Source organism: Salmo salar, chromosome ssa08 (genome assembly GCF_905237065.1).
Source record: "Salmo salar chromosome ssa08, Ssal_v3.1, whole genome shotgun sequence".
Lineage (NCBI taxonomy): Eukaryota > Metazoa > Chordata > Actinopteri > Salmoniformes > Salmonidae > Salmo > Salmo salar.
In genome coordinates this window covers 432,338-457,863 of record NC_059449.1, presented here as the reverse complement: position 1 = coordinate 457,863, position 25,526 = coordinate 432,338, and the positions used below count along the sequence as shown (strand labels likewise).

Genomic DNA, 25,526 nt, shown 5'->3' with positions numbered 1-25,526 from the left:
CTCTCTCTCAACCGCGCAATTGATTGTGAACCGCTATGTTATCAAAGAGAGCAGCATCAAGTAGATTAGCATGTAGGCCTAAAATCGCACTCTGTGACGAAGGTTTGACCCCAGCCTTTGCCAATGTAGCTGACATGTCATCCGAAATGTTACTCGAGCGTTATACAGACAACTGTCTTCGAGAGAAGCGGTGAAGAGCAACAACTCCATGCGCTGATTACGGACGGCGGAATATACCACTGGGGATTCCGAGGGCGACTAGACCGACACCCTCTCACTCTCCCTCCCTCATTCCAGTCTCTCCCTCGCGCAGTTTTCCGTCCTGTGTCAGGATAACATCGCTAACAAAGAGCATTTCTGGCGTTAAGAAACCGCACAAATGGAAGCAGTTGAGAAAACTCTCACTTACCGAGACGACACCGGACCTTATAGAAAGCTGCTCCCTGGAAATGAAGACAAAAACCAGTGCAACCCTAAGGCAAAAAGTGACGAATCCAATTATGTTGATTTGGATGATTTACTTGATATGAATTCAGAGGGCACAAAAACTGTTAAAGTGACTTTTACCGGTGACGGTAACCAGCTTGCAGTTTTCAAATGCAACAGTGATACGTCCAGAGAGAGGAGCCCCGGGGTTCGCGAGATTGATGACAATGTGGATCAAATCTATGAGGAACCATCGAAGGACAGGTGGGCAGATAGGCCTGTCTCGGAAGATCACCCCATGGACACGTATTTGACAGAATTTAACAGCAATGTGGACTTGGAGAATGACAATACGACAGAACCCCAGAGCGAAATTGTGCCTCGTGATTATAATGTCCCCAGCGAGTGTGAGGAGTTACAATACACAGACATGTATTTGAACAGTAAAACCGAATCGGACGACGGTGAGAGCGTAGTATTTTCAGACCATTGTGCTCCTGATACGGTGATAGACGAATCGCACTACATTACAACGCACGAAATCCAACTGACAGAGCTTGACCATGATGTCGATTATGATTTTGGACGGGGAACCTGTTGGGATATTGAGGACGATAATCTGGTTTATTCATTTGTGGATTATGCCTCTTTTGAAAGCGATGAAACAACGGAGGAAACTTTGATAGGCCTAGTGGATGGTAGGAGCCAGGCGAAAGTAAAAAGCAGCAAGGCGCAATGTAATGTGCACCAACGTGTTTCTGGTTGTGCAGTTGTCAGCACTGAGAGTGAGTTTTGTGACTCTGACAAATGCCCCAGCTCAGATGAAAGCATTTGTAAAAACCAAAACAGTAGTGGGAATTCGGCGGGGCAAATTCACCTGTCAATCAAGACGTCATCAAGAGCGATAAACGACTCTAACAATATCATTGAGAATGAAAACATTTGTTATAATACCAAGCACGTGGGAGACAGGAGTCACTTCTTTTTTACAAGCACTGACGCCAGAGCGGAAGCCTTGTGCGATAGATCCCAATATTTTATCCCGGCCCCGGGACGTCAACACTTTGCAACTAAATTAAGAGGGAAAGATGTTAACGAATATTCCAGCGGTGCGTCAAGTTCGATAAGTGAACTGGACGACGCTGATAAAGAAGTGCGTAATTTAACCGCCAAATCATTTAGGAGTTTAGCATGTCCCTATTTCGATGCTATAAATTTGAGCACTTCAAGTGAGTCTTCAATGTCAGAAAATGGGCTTGGCTTAAACAAGTGGTCAGCTTTCGTTGACCTTAAATATGGTAATATGTCACATGGCAGAGAGCAAAATCTAATCGCCCATAAGAGTGCAACTGCAACTTTTGAAATGAGCAAGAACGCAGACTATAAAAGTATACATGGTATTGCCATAAGCAATAAGAAAGGACAACAAACCAAGATGTTTTCTTTGAATACAAAAATATCTAGTCCACAACATGCATCTTCCTCTACCCAAAACGTAGAGATTGCAGGCCCATTTGAACCAGGCAGTGAGGTTATCACTTTGACAAAGACATTGAATTTTCGCTGTAATGTTGAAGCGGGGTCACCTGAACCCGGGAAGTCTCCCAAATATTCAGAAAATGCGTCAGGAGCACGTTCCATTGATGAAGTTACCGGCACCTTGCCAGCCAAGCCAGGGAATGAAGTGAGCTACCAACACAGTGACGCGGGTGATTGCATGGAAGGCACACATAAGAAGGCAAGTTTCGCATCAAGTCTCTTAAAAAATGTAATTTCCAAAAAAATGCAATTTGAACAGGAGCGCAAGATGGAGAGGGGGGAGATACAGGACACGCATCCCACGCACTCCCCATGCTTTCAATGCAAGGATCAAGATGGGATAAGAGAGAGGGATACAGAGAGAGGCGTGCATAGTCAATCCTCAGAATCGGGTTCGGGATACACAAGCAATTCTTCTGATGAACAAGGGGCTGTGGACAGTAGACCTAATTCTTGTAACCCCAAGGAAGAGCGTACAAGAACACTAGCAAGCACTAGAACACTTCAGCCCATAAATGAGGCACGACTAGATTCTCAAAAGGATGCATGCGAGCACACAAGAGGATCCCTGAGCCATTGCCAAAACAGCGCATTCAAATCATGGAGGGATGGTGAGCCAGAGCCCCGAGATGAACATGAAATTCGTACCGTTTTAGATGGGACACACTCCACAACAGATAACACGGGGAAAAGGGAGTTAGACACCAGAGCTGTAAGTAGCAAGCTAACTACATTGTCACACTTGTTTGTTCCAAGTTCCCAGCGTCTCCCTAAAAATACAGAATTGAAAGAACAGATGTCAGACAGTACTTTACTCGGTGCGCAAAAAGAGCAACAAGGGGACCGGGAGAGAAAGTTTAGACCTGACAACAATGCAGGAATCGTGAAAGGGTCAAAGGCACCCGAGATAAAAATACGCCTGAGGAGCGTAAAAGAAAACAAATGCAATCCGCTAACTATTGACAACTTGTTAACCCCTAATATAAGTGATCCAATAAAGTCAGCAGGTGACTCCAAATGCCAGGTGCTGCCAGCGCCAGACAGAGTGCCACACTTTACAGTTAGGGATATAAGAGACAATAAGTGCAAGTTTCAGACGCCAATTCATCAGGTAAGAGACGTACGTAAATTGGTCAAGAGTTCATATCGTTTAGTCTCAGTGGATAACAGCGAGAGTAAAGGCGCAGTCGCCCCTGCAACTGCCTCATTACGCGATGATAAAGCTTCTAAGAAACAACCTGGTATAAAATCGCCTCCCTCTTCAATTGTAATAAAATGTCAGTCTGTAAATACAAATAGCAGTACTAAACAAGTTGTGCTTGTAACCGAGGCTCCAAAGCAGAGACAAATTGAGAACGATAGGTCATCCCCCAAACCATCTCCAGACTGTGCCAAAAATGAACCCACGTCGCTGCACAGGGCGACGGGCAGACCTCCAATTGGCTTCGCTAAACACCCCAACACAGATCAGTCCGAGGCTAAACAGAAGCAGGAAAAAATGGTCGAGGCAGGTGAACGCAAACCGGAGTCGAAAATACCAAAACAGGGGGCGTTAGAGAAACTAAAGGCGGCCGTTAAAACAATGGAACAGCTTTATGTTTTTGACAGAAATGAATGGAAGCGCAAGAGCCAGGCTCCCTGGCCTATTACAGACAGTCATGTTCTGTCACTCATTGCTAAAGAGGAGCATGGTGGCCCGGAGGAGATAGGTTCAGCAGGTGGCAGAGAGAGGCTTATTACAGAGACAAACACAGACAGGTTGCCAGAAACATGCAACATTCAAGAAGAGAAAGGTTGTCTAAGAATAATCCATGTCCCATTCACAAAGGACACATTTAAAACCCAGTCACAACAAAGTAAAATGTTTAGTAACAAGAGCGTGTTTCATTTGGGGAACAGCATTAAGACAGCTGTCAGTAGCAGCAGCTCTGCTAGTAGGAATGGGCCACAACCCTGTTCTCCATCACATGCAACCTCTATGGTGAAAAGCATTAGCACTAAGACCCCGAAAGCTCCAGTGTCATTGAAAATATCCCCCCCAAAACGAGCCCTGGTGGACAGGGGAAGGTTCAAAAGCAGCCCCACCACAGAGACACCACCACAGCCCATCAAATCTGGCAACCCAGACTCTGAAAACTACTTAACAATACCTGTAGAAGGCAGGTATGTCGGTCAAGTGAAACTGCCCGTTCAAGAGCAGGTATTCCCAAACAGCCCTGCTGCCAGTCAACCTGGCATCACCGACACCAAGAGATCCGAGCATAATTCTATCCAGTCCCCCACCCCCACTACCGCCACCATCTACCACCACTCTCTACCAGTGGTCAAGCAAGGAGCCCCCCAGCCGCAGGTGTTCTGCTTCTCCCCGTCCATTGCCCCCTTGCCCACAACCCCTTCGGAGGGAGACCCCTTCCAGCCTACCCAGAGGAAGATGCTCTTTGATCCCACCACTGGACAGTACTACCTGGTGGACACTCCGAGTGAGCCAGTCACCCGGCGTCTCTTCGACCCTGAGACGGGCCAGTATGTGGATGTGCCCATGCCTATACCTATGCCACAGCTGCAGCCAGTGACCCCCATGTCCGTGTCCCCCCTGGCGCTGAACACTGGGGGGCTGTACGCACCCACCTACATGATCTACCCGGGGTTCCTCTCACCCATGCTTCCTGCACAGACGGTGATGACACCCCAGGTCGCATCCAACGTGGCATCCCAATTGGAGGACGAGAGCGGGGATACGGCTCACGGGCAATACACCCTGGTGCGTGGGGGGGGACAGGAGGGTAACATGACGGGGGCAGAGAGCCCCTACTACAGTGCTACTGGAGGGTCAGTGCCAGCGTCAGTGCCCGTCACCTTGGGCCACCACGTCACCACCCGGGGGAGTGCGGCCTTGTCAGAAGGGAAACCACCGGTTATCAGCATCACGTCGCAGCAGCGCCCGAGAATCATTGCACCACCCTTCTTCGATGGGACGACCATGAGCTTTGTGGTGGAGCATCGGTAACCACTAAGGGAATATACACAGTGAGTCACCTTGAGTCTTTCCTTCTCACTCATGCTTGTACCACTTCTAAGCTGTACAGTCTGTGGCTGGAATACAACCTTAAATTACTTGTATAAATATATTTTATTGACAACATGCAAAGACCCCAATCTGTACTGGAATACCACCAAGCATGCCATTAAAATGTTTACATAGTGTCTTTGTTTACAATCTACAGCCCCTTTAAAATCCACTTTTTGAAGGCATAAACAGCAGGTGAGTATTCTCTCTGTATGGCCCTGATTCCAATTTAGGAAATTAAGCCTTTCTTACGCACCCCTTTCCTACGTACTTCTCAGTAGTTGGTATTCAGACTTACCTTATCGTAACGCGCTTTGCAGGTGTGGTTCCCTTGCGCATGCTGAATAAATGTAATTCAACCCTTTAAATATGGTGTTCCTTTTAGTTAGAATTTTGTCGACACTCAATAGAATATCTAGAGATTACGGGTTCAGAATATTAGGGATCAATGAAAGAACGCCATCTAAATAGGCAATATGTATTTAGTCTCCGTTTCAGCACCAATTGGTAGATAAAAAAATACTCTGATCTTTAGATTATTTAGATTTAGGAAAGTATTTATGAATCATAAAAAACAGGCTTGGAGATTCTTTACTCACAAAATAAAGAAAACGATGGTTTGATTAAAGATGCTCTGCCATTTTCCAACTTCTCAGAGTATTTCGTATTATTCTGTATGTAAATCCGAGACACTCCATTTAGTATGATAGGTTACGTTTGGTATGGTTGCGTAAGATAGATGGTTAGTTTAGGCAAAAACTAAAGTAGCGTTGTTAGTCGGGGTGAATGGGTGGGCGTATAACTCGAATGTTTAGCAACCCAAAGGACAACTTTAGAATTGTAGCTAATTAGCATATTTTCAACTACTTACTAATGTTTAGCTACTTTGCAACTACTTAGCATGTTTGCTAACTCTTCCCCTAACCCCAAACTTAACCCTATCATTCGTTGTGCAAATTTGTAACATATTGTACGTTTTGCAATTCGTAACATATAATACGAATTATAATTTGCAACATATCATATGGAATGGGTGATGAACATCCACAAATTAATACATACCATACGAAACATTACATATCATACATATCATATGAAATGCTCTGAGACCAAGTTGCAGTTCCTGGTTGCTAAAATTGTAATAGTTAGGCTAATTTACGTTTATGTGACATAGTGTAGAGAATCATTGTACCATCTAAACCACTGTAAAATATATTTTCCATAACCAAAAATATTGTATTTTCAGCTCTTTGAAACTGGTGTACAAAACCGAAAGTAAAAGACGCAAAAACAAAACTTATGAACTGGAAGCATAAGAAATATTACACATAGACCACTTCTTAGACTTGCTTTCAATGAGAATGACAGATCAATAACACATTTTTATGTGAATTTGGTCAGGTTGCCCAAAAAGTTACATATTGCAGCTTTAATTCAAAAAATTGCCACATTCAGTTTTTCAACCCATGATAATGTTGGAATATTAGTGTACATAGAATTATAATAGGGAGAATAGTGTACAATAGTAGGCTATTGCCTGCACGAACCAAGGAACTGTGTAATGACACGGCCAAGTTGTAACGAGTGCGCTGAGAGTCGGGAAGCAAGTTCAGGGAGTGAGTGTTTTAATAAAATACACGGAAAATAATACAAAACAAGAAACACTAACAGCACACAGACATGAAACAGAAACAATGACGCCTGAGGAAGGAACCAAAGGGAGTGACATATATAGGGAATGTAATCAGGGAAGTGATGGAGTCCAGGTAAGTCTGATGACGCGGAGGTGCGCGTAACGATGGTGACAGGTGTGCGCCATATAACGAGCGGCCTGGTGACCTAGAGGCCGGAGAGGGAGCACACGTGACACAAGTATTGCGCGTTGCGTCGGGTTCAAACTGTTACGGCTTGGTCTGTGCTCCACTCCGTAGTATTTTAATTAGCCTACATGTCTTTTTTTTTACATTATGAACTGTGACTAATGATCCTCCCCGCCGTGGCGTTTAGAGCGGAAGCAAATGAAGATAAACGAAACAATGTAATTCAATGAATGATAATGTAGGCTTTACCAACTGAAGTGAACTAACAGTTAATTGGCAGTTGAATATGTGTGGTTATTAGGCCTACTGATAGTTGATACTGACAGTGGCTAAATATTTAACATGATAGAAATAGGAAACAGAGAACGTCAAGGTAGCCTATAATTCAGACATTCAAGAGTGCCCATCCCTGCAAGTTAAAAAGCTGTACAATTTCAATTCTGCGTAATGGCCCAGCATTTCATAAACTTTTCTGTGAGAAAGTTGATATATTGATATGCTTCAGTTTGTGTCACATTTGTCTCCAGCGATTATAAATTAAAATAGATCTAAAACAAGTGTCATTTATATTTACAATTCCCTTATTCAAACGAATTACTCATTTACCAAGCTATATGAAGTTGTAAATTACAGTGCATGGAGAATGCTGTTATTTCTATTGGAAAAAAACCTAGTAAATGCTTTTTCCACTTGGAACCATCAGGTTCGCTCGACCTTATTCATGGTTTCCGTGCGCGTAATGGTGGTGGAATTATGAGAGAATTAAGTCAAGGTCAAAATACGATGTATCTGTAGACACACCTCCGCCACACCTTCATTTCTTAGATCTCCACCCTAGCGAATAGCAGGTGAATAGCATTCTATTCTCATACTTAAATTCAAGGTCAGAATATGCATAGAGAGAAAAGTGCATAAAAACGGGATTACGGTACATTTATGCTCACTTAACTCGGGTCGGAATCAGGCCCTATGAAATTTGTAAAAAAAAAAATCCACCACCTGAGAAATAATGGTTTTTGGTTTGAGATTTGTGTTGTGAAATGAAGAAAATTCATAAGCAATTTACAATTACCACCAAGTGGGTTAAAGAGATTGAACGAAATCTTAAGCACTTACAAATTTGTAACATATTGTACGAATTGGAATTCGTAACATATTCAGATTGCAGTTTTTTATTTTATTTTTTTATTTAAATTGTAATTTAAAAAATGTGTAAGTGGGTTTGCGACAATTTTCATAAAGCCTTTCATAAAGAATTTAATTAATGCTCCATTATTGCATTATTATTAAAAGTGCCACGTCCCCCTCACCTCCTCCCATCTACTTGAACTTTAAGATGAATGAGGAATGTTAGATATTATGAATTAGTATAATGAATGATGAGACCAGATTGACTTGGCACAATAAGCATCTTGTTCCCTTGTGATGAATGATGATGTTATTAACCTTTTTTACACTTTTCTTTTGATATAAGTCCCCTGAATTTTATTTTTATTTTACGTTGCTGTCTCCAATCAGGCCTTTCAAGTTATCGAGTTTGTTTATTGAAATAAGACAGAGACAGGTGAGGAAATGTCAATTGTTTTGGATCTATTTTACCTTAGGATCGCTGGAGACAAATGTAAAACCAGTCATATGGCAGCTAACTGAAGCATATCAACATTTCAACTTTTCCACAATGAAGTTTATGAAGTGCTGGGCTTATTACTTGCAATGATGACATTTGGAGACCTAAGCTATAGGCTTCTGTAGCCATGCGCAAATGACATTAAAGGGGCAAACCTACCGAGTTGATTTATGATTTTTAGTATGTTTTAATTATATTGGGGTGGCAGGGTAGCCTAGTAACCGAAAGTTTGCAAATTCGAATCCCTGAGCTGACAATGTAAAAATATGTCGTTCTGCCCCTGAACAAGGCAGTTAACCAACTAGGCCGTCATTGAAAATAAGAATTTGTTCTTAACTGACTTGCCTAGTTAAATAAAGGTAAAATAAAATAAATATCCCTGGGCTTTTTACTGTATTTAACAAAAACGGTATCAGGCTAAACAATTAGCCATTTTCGGTAGCCACCATCAGTTATACCCACATACTGTATATCTATAACTGTCACTTGAATGCTCATTTCCTTACATTTTGCATCATTCCATTACATACTTAGTTTACCTTTCTTTCCTCTGTCACATTTGTGTGGTTGTTCCTGAGGATCACTAGCAATAGTGGCTCATATTAGTCTAATGTATTACAAGATGTGCAGTAAATTGGGACTTGTAGCTCACATATGTAGCCGTTTAAACTTGTAGCCTGGCGCACAGTTCATGACGACTGGACCATTGTCATCACAGATCCATGATTAGTGGGTAGATTTATAGGACTACTGTTCAACCCCTATTGTACACTTTGAATCAAACCACTGTAATTTTGATTCACCAATATATTTAGTGCGTAAAGGCTTTCCAAACCTGTCTTTTATTATTATTCATGAATACTTTCCTAACGCTAAATATATAATATACAAGATCAGAGTATTTTTAAATCTACCAATTGGTGCAGAAAAATAGACAAATATGCATGTATTTAGGCCTACATGGCTTTCTTTCATTGATTTGGAAAAATGTATTTAACCTTTATTTAACTAGGAAAGTCAGTTAAGAACAAATTCTTATTTACAATGACGGCCTACCGGGCGATGCTGCGCCACCCTATGGGACTCCCTTTCACGGCCAGTTGTGATACAGCCTGGAATTGAACCAGGGTCTGTAGTGACACCTCTAGCACTTAGATCAAATCAAATTTTATTGGTCACATACACATGGTTAGCAGATGTTACTGCGAGTGTAGCGAAATGCTTGTGCTTCTAGTTCCGACAGTGCAGTAATATCTAACAAGTAATCTAACAATTCCCCAACAACTACCTAATACACACATATCTTAAGAGGTGAATGAGAATACGTACATATAAATATATGGATGAGCGATGGCCGAGCGGCATAGGCACGGTGCAGTAGATGGTATAAAATAAAGTATATACATGTGATATGAGTAATGTAAGATATGTAAACACTATTAAAGTGTCATTATTTAAAGTGTCCAGTGATTGGGTCTCAATGTAGGCAGCAGCCTCTCTGAGTTAGTGATTGCTGTTTAGCAGTCTGATGGCCTTGAGATAGAAGCTGTTTTTCAGTCTCTCTGTCCCAGCTTTGATGCACCTGTACTGACCTCACCTTCTAGATGATAGCAGTGTGAACAGGCAGTGGCTCAGGTGGTTGTCCTTGATGATCTTTTTGGCCTTCCTGTGACATCGGATGATGTATGTGTCCTGGAGGGCAGGTAGTTTGCCCCCGGTGATGCGTTGTGCAGACTGCACCACCCTCTGGAGAGCCTTGCGATTGAGGGCGGTGCAGTTGCCGTGCCAGGCTGTGATACAGCCTGACAGGATGCTCTCGATTGTGCATCTGTAAAAGTTTGTCGGGGTTTTGGGTGACAAGCCAACTTTCTTCAGCCTCCTGAGGTTGAAGAGGCGCTGTTGCGCCTTCTTCACCACACTGTCTGTGTGGGTGGACCATTTCAGTACATCTGTGATGTGTATGCCCAGGAACTTAAAACTTTCCACCTTCCATACTACTGTCCCGTCAATGTGGATAGGGGGGTGCTCCCTCTGCTGTTTCCTGAAGTCCACGATCATCTCCTTTGTTTTGTTGACGTTGAGTGAGAGGTTGTTTTCCTGACACCACACTCCGAGTGCCCTCACCTCCTCCCTGTAGGCTGTCTCGTCGTTGTTGGTGATCAAGCCCACTACTGTTGTGTCGTCTACAAACTTGATGATTGAGTTGGAGGTGTGCATGGCCACGCAGTTGTGGGTGAACAGGGAGTACAGGAGAGGGCTGAGCACACACTCTTATGGGGCCCCAATGTTGAGGGTCAGCAAAGTGGAAATGTTATTTTCTACCTTCATCACCTGAGGGCGGCCTGTCAGAAAGTCAGGACCCAGTTACACAGGGCGGGGTTGAGACCCAGGGCCTCCAGCTTGATGATGAGCTTGGATGGTACTACGGTGTTGAATGCTGAGCTGTAGTCAATGAACAGCATTACATAGGTATTATTTTTGTCCAGATGGGATAGGGCAGTGTGCAGTGTGATGGCGATTGCGTCATCTGTGGACCTGTTGGGGCGGTATGCAAACTGAAGTGGGTCTAGGGTGGCGGTGATATGATCCTTGACTTGTGCCTTAGACTGCTGTGTCACACGGGTCCCTAATATTCTGAACCGTTTTCTCCATATATTGTAGTATAGTCTGTGGAGAAAATTCAAATTAAAGGCACACCAAATTTAAAGGGATGGCTTTAGATAAATGTACTGAAAACCCTTTAGGTTCCAAAAGTTGGTTGAAAATACACTTGCACTTACGAGCTTAGATGGTTCTCGAATTAATCAGGTCTCTGCATATAAATACTTAGGGATATGGTTGGATGATAAACTGTCTTTTAAAATGCATATTGATGAACTTTGTAAATGGCAAAAAATCAAGCTAGGCTTCCCCTATAGAAACAGGACATGTTTGTCCTCTACAAATAGAAGACAAATTGTGCAAGCTACTTTTATGTCTGTTATAGATTATGGGGATATTATTTACATGCATGCTACGGCATCAACACTTAAATCGCTGGATGCTACTTATCATTGCGCACTTAGGTTTATTACGGGTTCTAGCTACAGAACTCACCACTGTGTTTTATATCAAAATGTGGGTTGGACTTCGCTGTCCATGAGACGAGAACAACATGCTCTCGTGTTTGTCTATTAAGCACTTCTGAATAAACTACCTTCTTATTTATCATCACTCAATAATATTTGAATTATAATTCCTAAAACCAGGTCTCAAGCATGGATTACACTTGAAGCCCATGCGATTTGCAGAGTTGGGTATGGCTGCCTTTTCCTGTTATGCTCCTTGCCTATGGAATAGCCTGCAGACTAAACTTAAACTTGAGACTCTTGTCCCCCTTGCCCATTTTAAATATTTATTGGAGGATTTGTATTTTTGTATTGCTTGTAACTGTTTCATGTAATGCAAGTTCTTGTGCTGTTAGGGTAACCTATGTGTAAATGTAATCTGCTGCTGTATTTTTTTGTGTTATCTGTGATCGTTTTGTTTGTCTTGTTTAGTTTCTTAATCACTGTACCTAAACTGTATGTGTAAACATGTATACGCAGAGCTCAGCTGTAAAAGAGACCTTGGTCTCAGTCTGTGTTCCTTGTTGAAATAAAGGTATAATAATAATACTGAATGAATACTCCACGAGAAAATCTGGTGGCCACGAAGTGGGAGGGTTTTCAGTGGTTGAATTACATTTATTCAGCAAGCGCAGGGGAACCACGCATTCAAAGCCTGTTATGCACCTACATAGGGTAAGTCTGAATACCAACTACTAAGAAGTGCGTAGGAATGGTGTGCGTAGGGAAGGCGTACATTTCCTACAGTAAGTCTGATTCGGGCCCCAAATGAGTTATCTGGTATTATAGTTTATCAGTGCTTCTAAGTAATCAGTCACAGACTGTACTTTACGGTAGTATTTCCAGTAGTTTCCTAGTGTTTACTAGAAGATTATGTGGTAACAATACTTTCTGGTACTTTAAATAATTATACACAATTGGTAGGCCTACTTGATGTTGCTTGTTTTAGTGAATTCTAAAGAAAGAAAAATTGTATTTCTGTGTGATGTTTTCAGTTTGCCCTATACTTTCGAGGTAAAGTATTCAGAAAGCATCTCAGAGTAGGAGTGCTGATGTACAATCAGTTTCTAATTTAGATCATAATGTTTAAAAATTATATTGACTGGGAGGACCTGATCCTAGATCAGCACTCCTACTCTGAGACACATTGTGAATAAAGGCCAATGTCTGTACCGTTAGATACAGTGCCTTAGTTCCAACTCGTTGATGGTAATGAGTGATAACAGAGATTCCTAAAGGAATAGTTCACCCAAATTACAAAATGACATATTGGTCTCCTTACCATGTAAGCAGTCTATGGACAAGGTATGACCACCATGCTTTGGTTTTGTTTACCTGATCACTGTTTCAAATGCTAACTTTTTAGCATTTGTGGCCCAAATTCAATGCAAGTCAATAATATCATATTAGCATTTTTGCTCTTCATGTCCAATCAAGTATAAAAAAAAATATTGCGTAACTCAATTAAGTTACATATAGTTTCAACTGTTTCAACAGAAACTGAACTGATAAATAATCATACAGGATAGCACATTGTATGTCCAGTGGTGGCCCGAAATTATTGACACCCTTGATAAATACGAGCAAAATTGACTGTATAAAATAAATAATTAAAATATTGTATACTCCAAAAAATGTTACAATTATATTATTTTATACTAATACAATTTCTCAGAGAACAAGATTTTGTTTAACAAGTAATACTTTTTATCTCAAAAAGGTAGGTGTAAAAATGATTGACACCACCTGTTTTCAATACCTTTCAATACCTCACCTTGCGAGGTTAATGACACTGAGCCTTTTTCTATTGGGATGTATCAGTCACACGCAACATATATCCATGTTTTCATTGATAAATCAGAGCCATATTAAATTTTGCGGGAATACTAGGTGCACGCAAGGTCCAAGCACACCAAGACAGTTGTGAAGAGGGCACGACAAAACCTATTCCCCCTCAGGAGACAGAAAAGATTTGGCATGGATCCTCAGATCCTCAAAAGGTTCTACAGCTGCACCATCGAGAGCATCCTGACTGGTTGCATCACTGCCTGGTATGGCAACTGCTCGACCTCCAACCACAAGGCACTACAGAGGGTAGTGTGTACGGCCCAGTACATCACTGGGGCCAAGCTTCCTGTCATCCAGGACTTCTATATCAGGCGGTGTCAGAGGAAAGCCCTAAAAATTGTCAAAGACTCCAGCCAACCTAGTCATAGACTGTTCTCTCTGCTACCGCACGGCAAGCGGTATCGGCGCACCAAGTCTAGGTCCAAGAGGCTTCTAAGCAGCTTCTACCCCCAAGCCATAAGACTCCTGAACATCTAATCAAATGGCTACCCCTGACCATTTGCATTGCCCCACCCCCTCTTTTACGCCGCTGCTACTCTCTGTTATTATCTTTGCATAGTCACTTTAATAACTCTACCTACATGTACATATTACCTCAATTACCTCGACTAACCGGTGCCCCCGCCCATTGACTTTGTACCGGTACCCCCTGTATATAGTCTCGCTATTGTTATTTTACTGCTGCTCTTTAATTACTTGTTCCTTTTATTTCTTATTATTTGTATTTTTTAAACTGCATTGTTGGTTATGGGCTTGTAAGTAAGAATTTCACTGTAAGGTTGTAATACCTGTTGTATTCAGCGCATATGACTAATACAATTTGATACAATTCGATTTGATTTAATTTGATTTAGAGTATTTTTTTGTGAGCACGCATCTTTGATAAATGAGGCCCCAGGCTGTTGACATTGTTGGATGACATGGAAATAAATATCTTTGGCCATGCATGCCAGTGATGGGTTTGGCATCAGAATGCATGAGCAGAAAAGAACCCATACCTACTGTAAAATATGGTGGTGGTACTTTGATGTTATGGGGCTATTTTGCTTCCACTAGTTCTGGAGCACTTGTTAAGGTCAATGGCATCATGCATTTTACCCAGTACCAGGACATTTTAGCCAAAAACCTGGTTGCCTCTGCCAGGAGGCTGAAACTGGATCTGAAAGTGGATCTTCCAGCAATACAATAACCCTAAGACACAGGAAGTACAGTAGGGGTGCTGAGGGTGCTGCAGCACCGCCTATTTAAAAAAAAAAGTTTCTCACAGTAGTCCTGTATATAGCCGTCTGTAGCTCTGGCAAAAACACATTTTCAGTGCGGTTATCCTGAAAAGGTATTGAAAACAGGGGTGTCAATCATTTTGACCCCTACCTTTTTGAGAAAAAAAATACTTGTTAAACAAATCTCTTTCTCTGAGCAATTGTATTCGTATAAAATAATATAATTTCCCAAATATTTTAAGCATACATTATAGCTTAGTATCTGAATAGTATTTATTTAATAGTAAGTATATGAATAGCCAGATTGCTAAATAGTCAATGAATGGTACCCGAACTATCTCCACTGACTCTATCTTTCACTGACCCTACGCACACTCACTAATTTGACACTCCCACACAAAGCCCACACACATTCATATACACTACGCACACACATAACACAACACAAACACACATTCATATACACTACACACACACACATAACACAACACAAACACACATTCATATACACTACGCACACACACATAACACAACACAAGCACACATTCATATACACTACGCACACACACATAACACAACACAAACACACATTCATATACACTACGCACACACATAACACAACACAAACACACATTTATATACACTACGCACACACACACACAACACAACACAAGCACACATTCATATACACTGCGCACACACACACACATAACACAACACAAACACACATTCATATACACTACGCACACACACACACATAACACAACACAAACACACATTCATATACACTACGCACACACACACACACACACACACATAACACAACACAAACACACATTCATATACACTACGCACACACACATAACACAACACAAACACACATTCATATACACTACGCACACACACACACATAACACAACACAAACACACATTCATATACACTACGCACACACATAACACAACACAAACACACATTTATATACACTACGCACACACACACACATAACACAACACAAGCACACATTCATATACACTGCGCACACACACACACATAACACAACACAAACACACATTCATATACACTACGCACGCACTTTTACACTCATCATTTGCTGCTGCTAATCTGTTCTTTATTTTACTCTCATTATTATCTATCCTGAGGCCTAGTCGCTTTATCCTGCCTTCATGTACATATCTACCTCAAATACCTCGTACCTCTGCACATTGATCTGGTACTGGTACTCCCTATATATAGCTCCATTCTTAAGTATTTTACTGTATTCCTCGTGTTAGTATTTTAATTCAATTTGTATAATTATTTTTAAACTGTGCATCATTGAGAAAGGCTCATAAGAAAGCATATTATTTTAACCTTTATTTAACTAGGTAAGTCAGTTAAGAACAAATTCTTATTTTCAATGACGGCCTAGGAACAGTGGGTTAACTGCCTTGTTCAGGGGCAGAACGACATATTTTGACCTTTTCAGCCCGGGGATTCGATCTTGCAACTTGAAATTGAAATCTTGAAATTGCGATCTTGCAATTTAACGGTAAAGTCTACACCAGTTGTATTTGGCGCAAATAATATTTAATTCAAATGATTTATTTTATAAAGTCATCTTTATCAATTAATCCACTAATGAAAGTCACACTCCAATGTTTATCGAAAGTGGTCTTAAGTTATTTACAGAATCCAGCCACATGCCTTGCCCAAATGAACTGTATAACATCAGAGTTTTATAATTGCCATGGCGCCTAGTGGCAGCCTAGGCAAAGAGCTCATGTAAATTCTGTACATATTTAATAGTTTTTATGTAAATACTTTTTACAAACTTTATTTTTCAACAGCTAAAAGCGTGCAGATCAAGTCTTGATATCATGAATTGGAATCCTGCCTGTAACTTGATGAAAATCAGCAAGGCCAATAAGCTAGCTAATGTTTTCATTAGAACGACACCTTTGGGTTGTTTTTCAACAATGGTGACCCAAGAGGAGGCTATGCATGCAGAGTTGACAGGCGGCCAGCTTTTTTCATTGCTTAGGGGGTAGTTCTGAAGTAAGGCGTGGGCTGTACTCTGTGGGGAGCTCATCACAGAGTCCCAGTAAAGAAAAGCTGCAAAAGGCTGAGACGCCCTGCCACCACCTCCGGTCCCCAGATCATCAGATCCTCTCATGACTGCAGCTGTCCATCTTCTGAAGGCTTCAAGAAGCACTCAAACATACTTGATCTAGCTACTGTTGTAGCCTATATTTCTTTTTAAATGACTTGTTTATTTTGCTTAACAAGCATTTTGAGATTCTGTCTGTAATGAAAAGAGTGAGATTATTTTAATTTGTCAAACAGCAGCCAAGCATCAATCCTCATGTCACCAGAATTAATTTTATTTTATTTCACCTTTATTTAACCAGGTAGGCCAGTTGAGAACAAGTTCTCATTTACAACTCCGACCATGCCAAGATAAAGCAAAGCAGTGCGACAAAAACAACAACACATAAACAAACGTAAAGTCAATAACACAATGGAAAAATGTACAATGTGTGCAAATGTAGAAGATTAGGGAGGTAAGGCAATAAATAGGCCATAGAGGCAAAATAATTACAATTTAGCATTAATACTGGAGTGATAGATGTGCAGATGATGATGTGCAAGTAGAGATACTGGGGTGCAAAAGAGCAAGAAGATAAACAACAATATGGGGATGAGGTAGTTGGGTGTGCTATTTACAGATGGGCTATGTACAGGTAGAGAGATCGGTCAGCTGCTCTGACAGCAGATGCTTAAAGAGAGAGGGAGATATAAGTCTCCAGCTTCAGTGATTTTTGCAATTCGTTCCAGTCATTGGCAGCAGAGAACTGGTCGAATAAGATCCTCAATATTTATTGGAAAGGAGCATCAAGATCATCACCTTGCACTTTCACCACCCTGTGAATCATCTGTAGCCTAATAAACGTTCCCCGAGTCGTAGTCGGAGGACCACACAACATGTCATCGTGTGACTCCAAGTTTACTTCAATATGATGGTTATTATATCAATATTTGCACATAAGAGTGTTTTCGCTGCCATTGGTAGCATAATTCATTTTACAGACACAAAAAGATCCCACCTTGTCTAGCGTAATTTGTTTTGTTGACATTTGGAAAGTTTATGACAAATTTGCTGTTTCCATCATTATCCGGCATGTACTTTACGTGCGTAAAAAGGTTGGATGGAAACCTGGTTATTGTGACAAAATACAGCTTAAATGTTGAAAATGTATTTCATACAATTTTATCACTTACGTCTACATTTAACTTAATTACATTTTCGTGGGGGAAATATACAAAAATTTGGGTTCCTCAATACTAAATTGATCATATATGTGAAGGGAGATTTCAATTGGCACTGTCCTTTGTGTATTGACGTTTGTGGATATATTGAAACTTAAAATCAATTCATTGTTCTTCAACTCTATGCACCCTCCCCTACCCCTTCTTGTCCTCATCCTCTCTTTCACACACACACACACACACACACACACACACACACACACACACACACACACACACACACACACACACACACACACACACACACGCGCGCGCGCACACACAAATGTGTCGTGTATTGAGACAATTGCATGAGGAATACATGTCAGCTGGGTCAATGGCTAGGGAGTCAGATGGGGTTGAGTGGAAGCATTGGACACGGCTGGGATAGCGACGGGAGAGAAAAGGTCAGGCAATGTAAAGTATTTGTTGTGCTGATGCAGGAGGACAGCTGCTGGGAGAGATCAGATGCTGGGGGGGGGGCAGATTGGTGAGCGAGGCTGCAGCAGGTTAAAGTTTTTATAGGTCGCCCCTCTCTCCTAAAAGTGGAGGAGGAAGTGGAGCGGTGCTGACCTCCAGCTCTTACGTAAAGGGGTTACATACTTTTACTACGTTTCAGTGTATCTTTTAAGGGTCCCACTTTACATTAAGTTGCTCTTATTGCTGTATAATAACACCACACTGAACCTCACACCCAATATTTTGACCATGTCCACTTTCGCAATGATGGGGCTGTGAATTAAAGGGTAACACTTTATATGAAATGTTAGACCTATTTAATAATGATGTAATTACTCAAGTAATAACGTTGTGTTATCTTATAAGTTAATGTAGTAGTTGCTTTGTAATTGCATAGTCATGAAGTTAAATGGCTATTGATAATGAATGACAGAAGTTGCTGAACTTTCTATCAGAAGGCAACTACTAAATAACTTCCATACAACGGGTAGGTCTAATCCTGAATGCAGATAGGTTAAAACCACATTCCAGCCAGTGTTTATTCCACAAGTTACCACCAGCTAAATCTATGACGTTAAAATGCCTCTTCCATCTTTTATTTTTTATTTCACCTTTATTTAACTAGGCAAGTCAGTTAAGAACACATTTGTATAAAACTTGCTGTCTGTGTCTTTGACATTTGCAACATTATTTCAAAATTCAATATATCCTCCAAACACTGGCTTTGAGGGCATTATCACTTAAATAACAGCATGCTAGTACGATGTTATTGCTGTGGCATGATGTACTACAGCAGTGGATCCCAACCTTTTTCGGTTACTAGTACCCCTGGTTGGGAACCACTCTACTACAGCACGCACAATGCTCTGTGTTACATATCCGGTTTTATCTTCATAAAGGGCGTCCCTAAAGCTAACATAGTGGTGTCCTGTCTCTTTATCAATACAATTAAATAATGAATCTTGTCCAAGACAGAAAAGCCCATAGGACAGGAGCCTATCTCCTGTTTTTGTAGCGTGAGGTAGCTTGGTGTACACCTGGACAGGATGCCAGTATATCACCGGGCCTCACCCCCAATCCATCTCCTTAATACCGAGTGCCAAGCATCGGGTCCCAGAGTCTTTGCTATGACTCACCGGGATTGAACCCCCAACCTTCCAATGTCAGGGAAGACACTCTAATCACAAGGCACTGAATTAGCCTCTGAACACAATTTATTGAGTAATTAGTATCACACAGGTATAATAGTTAATGTGAGTGTTTAATTTACTGCACCATTGTTGCAAAAGTGGATGTGGTCAAAATATTGGGGGTGAGGTTTACCAAGAAAACAAAAACAAATTCAAGCCTTTTCAAATGAACCCTTATCATGATTAAGTTTTATTGCATGTGTCCTGACCACCATCCTTTGTTGTTTTTCTACACAGGAGTGCCTCTTGAGGAGCCTGTCCTGTGATAAGTAGATGTTTCATGGTAATCTTCTCACAGCCTTCTTCGCACCCAGTCCACCAAATTCCACCTGAACCCACAATGTTTCCAAGCCCAACCACCTGCCACCATCACTGCCCCATCCAACTCTATCCTGCCGGTGGTCTTTGCAGCACGTCTGTATCTGTAAAGCTATGCTTCATGCCTACTGCTTGTTTGTAAGGTAGCTAATTGCTTTGTAAAACTGCTTTCAGATCTGTATTTAGATTACAGACCATTCCTTTTGTTCAAAAGCAATTGGATTCAGGCACTGCAATATTGTGATTCAAAAGGAAATAATGTAGACTGTTTTCCAATTAAGATTCAACATTTTAGACACTTTATTGGATCTACAAACATTGAATTCAGCACGTTTCCCATCCTGCGAAGCAAACGTCTGTTTTGAATTCAGAACAAGTTATGTTTGTTTCTCAGTTATTGTTGAAAAAATTATATTGCAGCATACAGTATCATTCATCATACAGTAGCATCCAATGTACAAGCTGCTATGATTAATGGGAGAATAAGTAAACATTTCAATTTAAGTGGAAGTTAGGATTCACTCGAGTCCAGTAAACCTGTAATTCAGAAAAGCAGAATAGAAGGCCCATAAAAGTCACACACTTGTGTGTGTGTGTGCGCGAGTGTGACTGTCCCAACAAAAATATTTAATCAGTAGACGTACAATAGACCCTGTTACACCATACATTGGAAAACATTTGCATGTGCAGGGGGGTTAATTCCAATTCAATGCATCATATAGTTTGAAAATCCAATCCAGGAATTATTTTTAATAAGGGATTTTTTTATTCTCTAAACTGATGCGTTTCCTTTTTCTCTTGGCTCTTTGGTGACCCGGAGAAGCAGTAAAAAGATCCCTTTCGCTCTCTGAACTAGCTGCACCCTTCGTTTCCTCATTTTGCATCTAATAGCCACACAGTTATTGGATTGTATGATTTGATGTGCTTTTATATGACATTTGCATGGCGCTCTCCTTGTATGCAAATAATATGATGATAGACTGATAAAAGCTGGAGCCCTGGGACCTGCCACATATTTAGTGGTTGTTTAGAGTCAGCGGTTGGCTATATAGTATATTTGGGGCAAACGTTTCCCAAGTAGCTTTACTGTAGGCTTAGGGGAGCCAGCTATAGTTGAGACATTTTATGGGATAACCTCCACTATAGCTTTTGGCTAACTTTTACACTCACGTGTAAAAGGACAATGCCTGTGTGTGTATGTACTGTATGTGTTTAGTAATTGTGAGGTATTATGCATTATGTGAACAGACAACAGGCTAGCGTGCTACTTCAGCATTAAAGAGGTAAGAGGTAGAATACAGAAGAACTCAGATAAATTAGAAATGCATCAGTCGATCATTCATTCATACATAAGTATTTTTTTATTTATGATTTCACAATGTTTTGGGTGGTTGCCTACTTGTAAACAGGAACGGGAAAGGAATTGTCTTTCCCTTTGATCCTTTTCTTAAATGGCAATTATTTAAAAAAATAGTGGATACTGCTAATTCATGCCCATTCTGAATACTTCCAGAATAATTCTGAATGCCAATTGTAAAAAAAATGCTTATATTCATATTCAATCAGGGCCAGGGTTGGGGTGAATTCAAATTTCAATTCAGTCATTTCAGGTTATGATTTGAAATCAAATTAATTAATTGAAAATTGCTCATTATTAAAACAAATTGGGATGTGGACTTTTACATTTATTAAAACAATTTCAGCTCACACCCAGGGATGAATGAGCTAACATGAAATTGACTTTAAACTTAAAAAAAGATACTAATCTCTTTCTTTCCTTTTGAACAATTCTGCAGTGCAACAATAGACACTCACGCTTAGAGCAATGGTGCTTTCTTCAGTTTTTTTTAAAGTTCCGTGTTTGAATGTGCTGTTGCTGTTTTTCTTGTTTTACACATTAGAAAATGCATTAAAGGTATTTTCAGCTGCTGGTCAGTCTATGAACCTGAAAAATATATTTGAGTTTTCTGTCTGTGACAACATACTGTATAAAAAAGTACCCTGTGAGTTGATTCCACTGTGGAAGAAAGTATAGTCACAGTACAAGCCACTGGGCCATGGATCTATAACATTTTGAAAAATATTCACCTGTTACAAAAGGGTGGATTAAATTGACTAACGGTATTTCACCTTTGTCATGCAAACATTTGGATTCAAACGTCAAACATGATACCTTTCAAAATGTCAAACCAGAGAAGACAATTTATTTGTATTTTTATTTTACATATAATTCCTTGTGTTGTTGGTTTTTATGAAATGGTTCATATACTGTGGTATGTAAACTGAATTTCCTTCTTAAGGGTGTGTAATTGCTGTTGGGCACATTAGTGCACTTGGAAGGCTAGATAAATTATTTTATTCACTAATCAATAGCAGTGCATACTATAACAGTTGAACATTGGCTGATGATGTTTCTTGTCCTTCAAAAGGACATTTGTTCCGCATTATCCTGATAAATTGTTGAATACTAGAATGAAGTCTAATTGAATCCTGACACAAAGTAGCACATTCTACTGAACAGTACATTCACACTACTTACAGTGCCTTCAGAAAGTATTGACTTTTCCAAAATGTTTGTTGTGTTTGTTGTGTTAATTTGAGGTTTTGTGTCACACACAATACCCCATAATGTCAAAGTGGAATTATGTTTTTAGAAAGGTTATTATTCTTTTTTATTATTGTCAATTACATGGCTCACTCTGTGTGCAATAATGGTGTTTAACATGATGAATGACTACATCCTCTCTGTACCCCACACATACAATTATCTGTAAGGTCCCTCAGTCGAGCAGTGAATTTCAAACACAGACCATGGAGTTTTTTCAATGCCTCTCAAAGAAGGGCACCTATTGGTAGATGGGTAAAAAAAAAAGCAGACATTGAATATCCCTTTGAGCATGGTGAAGTTATTAATTACACTTTGGATGGTGTATCAATACACTAAGTCACTACAAAGATACAGGCGTCCTTCCTTCCTAACTCTGTAGCGTCTAAGGAAGGGAACCGCTCAGGGATTTCACCATGAGGCCAATGGTGACTTTAAAACAGTTACAGAGTTGAATGGCTGTGATAGTAGAAAACTGAAGATAGATAAACAACATTGTAATTACTCCACAATACTAACCTGATTGATAGAATGAAAAGAAGGAAGCCAGTACAAAATATTCCAACAAGGCACTAAAGTAATACTGCAAAAAATGTGGCAAAGCAATGACCTTTTTGTCCTGAATACAAAGTGTTATGTTTGGGGCAAATCCAATACAACACATTACTAAGTACCACTTTCCATATTTTCAAGCATAGTGGTGGCTGCATCATGTTATGGGTATGCTTGTAATTGTTAAGGACTGGGGAGTTTTTCAGGATAAAAAAGAAACGGAACTGAGCTAAGAACAGGCAAAATCCTAGAGGTTCAATCTGCTTTCCACCAGACACTGGCAGATGAATTCACCTTTCAGCAGGACAATAACCTAAAACATAAAGCCAAATCTACGCTGGAGTTGCTTACCAAGAAGACAGTGAATGTTCCTGAGTAGCCGAGTTACGTTTTGACTTAAATCTACTTGAAAATCTATGGCAAAGACCTCAAAATGGTTGTCTCGCAATGCTTAACAACCAATTTGACAAAGCTTGAATAATTTTTGTAAGAATAATGGGAAAATATTGCACAATCCAGATATGGAAAGCTCTTAGAGACTTAAATAGAAAGACTCACAGCTGTAATCGCTGCCAAAAGGGCTTCTACAAAGTATTTACTCAGGGGTGTGAATACTTATGTGAATGAGACATTTCTGTATTTAATTTTCAATAAGTTAGCAAACATTTCGAAAAACATGTTTTCACTTTGCCATTATGTGGTATCGTGTGTAGATGGGTGAGAATTCTTTATTTATTTAATACATTTTGAATTCCGGCTGTAACACAACTGATACCATAAGTCAAGGGTTATAAATACTTTATGAAGGCACTGTGTAAATATGTGTATTTCATTTTGAAATGTTAGATGTTCTTGTCTAGCTGACTACAACAGAAATATGTGTAACACTGTCATTAACATGTCATTACCTTTAAGTCTGTTCATTGTATGTCCATTTCTGAAAAATGACATTACACTGTCAGTGGCTCAACTTAGCGCATGTTAGAATTTCAGAACTTACTGAGTTATAATTTGTCACTAACATGAACAGTCATGATTTGACATTATATATGTTAAGTGTATGATATCTTTACGTGGACTAATAAAGCTTAGTCAAAGTGATAACATCATTTAGTAAAGAGCTACCCAGACACACTGTAGCATAAATGATGAGTCATTGAATAAGAAATCTCAGTTTACAACTTCACCTAAGCACAACATCCCTCCCCGAGCCCATAAATCTACCGGCTTTCGGGTTCCCTGATGCCCAATGAAAGAAACATTCAGTGTATATGCTTGCTTTTTGAAAGATGTTGAAAGACGGATGGGGAAGTAATGTTGAGATGGGAGAAATGTACGTGAACGAACGCATGAGAAAGAATGGCGCTATTAAGATTGATTGGCTACATTAGCCTTGGAGTCTGCAAGACAGTCATACAAAAGAGACAGTATGTATATGTTGTGTAAGTTTTGTGCTTTATGGACTTTAGATGATGGCCTAAGAAGGAGCACGAGACCGGGAGGTCAAGGCAGAGTTTGTTTGTTAGATGAAGCAGTGCCGTGTTTGCACTTGCAAGGTGACAGTGATTAAATATGACAAGTTGAGTGAGGTGAAAAGAATGCACTGTAGGCACAAAAGCCTACAGGTGTTTGGAATAAATCAAATTGCAAGCTAATTAACATTGTCCGTTGCGTATGTTGCTCATCATGGTTGTCTTGCTTGTGCCAATTTTCTTTGCTAAGGTACTTCCATAAGATATTGACAGTGATCAAAACATTGGGAATCACAGCTATCTTTAAACACACAAAGTGGTGTCCCAACCAGTGTTTTTCTGGTCAATTTGTATCATTTCTGTTGCTGGTAATATGATTTCCCCCAATCCTTTCCAGCAACTTTCTGCTCCACTGAATGAGCAGCATGAGCTTTCTGCTCCTAAAAAAATTTATCCCGAGCAAAACAAGAAGAGCAAATTGATTTTCTTCAGACAGACACATAAAAATGTCTGTTGTCTGCTGAAGGGTGCAAGGTTAGCTTTCTGATGGCCCTGAAACCTCACCCGGCCCGGGCTTAAGTTCAACCTGACAGTTTGCTGGTGTGTTTACATTGTTGCCATGGAGGCAGTGAGACTGGCAGACAGCCCCTTGCTCCCAGCTGCTCTCTGCACTTCCTAAAGAATCTCCATTAAGCCCCAGTTGTTGTGCTTGGATGCCAACCGGGGGCTCTGATGTCACAACTGCGACATAAGGCCAGACACGATTTATTACCTCACCCGGGTCAGCAAACGGGTGCACTACTCACTCAGTGCTCCTTCACACACACACTCACACACTCACATATCATGCTGAATTCCAACTCAACCCCTGGCCCTTAATCCCTAGCCACTCCGTAGATCTGAGAGGATTGGATAGGTGGAGGCGATATGGTGACATTTCCACCCAGCCAATCATAAGGCGAGATGAAG

General features: G+C 40.5%; 1 protein-coding gene across 1 annotated transcript; it reads left to right on the top strand.

Annotated features, from left to right (window-relative positions):
* Positions 1–22,574, top strand: LOC106609998 (uncharacterized protein C4orf54-like). Its single transcript, XM_014209083.2, has 2 exons — positions 1–4,992; positions 19,848–22,574. The coding sequence occupies exon 1, from the start codon at positions 380–382 to the stop codon at positions 4,970–4,972; it is 4,593 nt and encodes a 1,530-aa protein (XP_014064558.1). The 5' UTR covers positions 1–379; the 3' UTR covers positions 4,973–4,992; positions 19,848–22,574.
* The last annotated feature ends 2,952 nt before the right edge of the window (positions 22,575–25,526 follow it).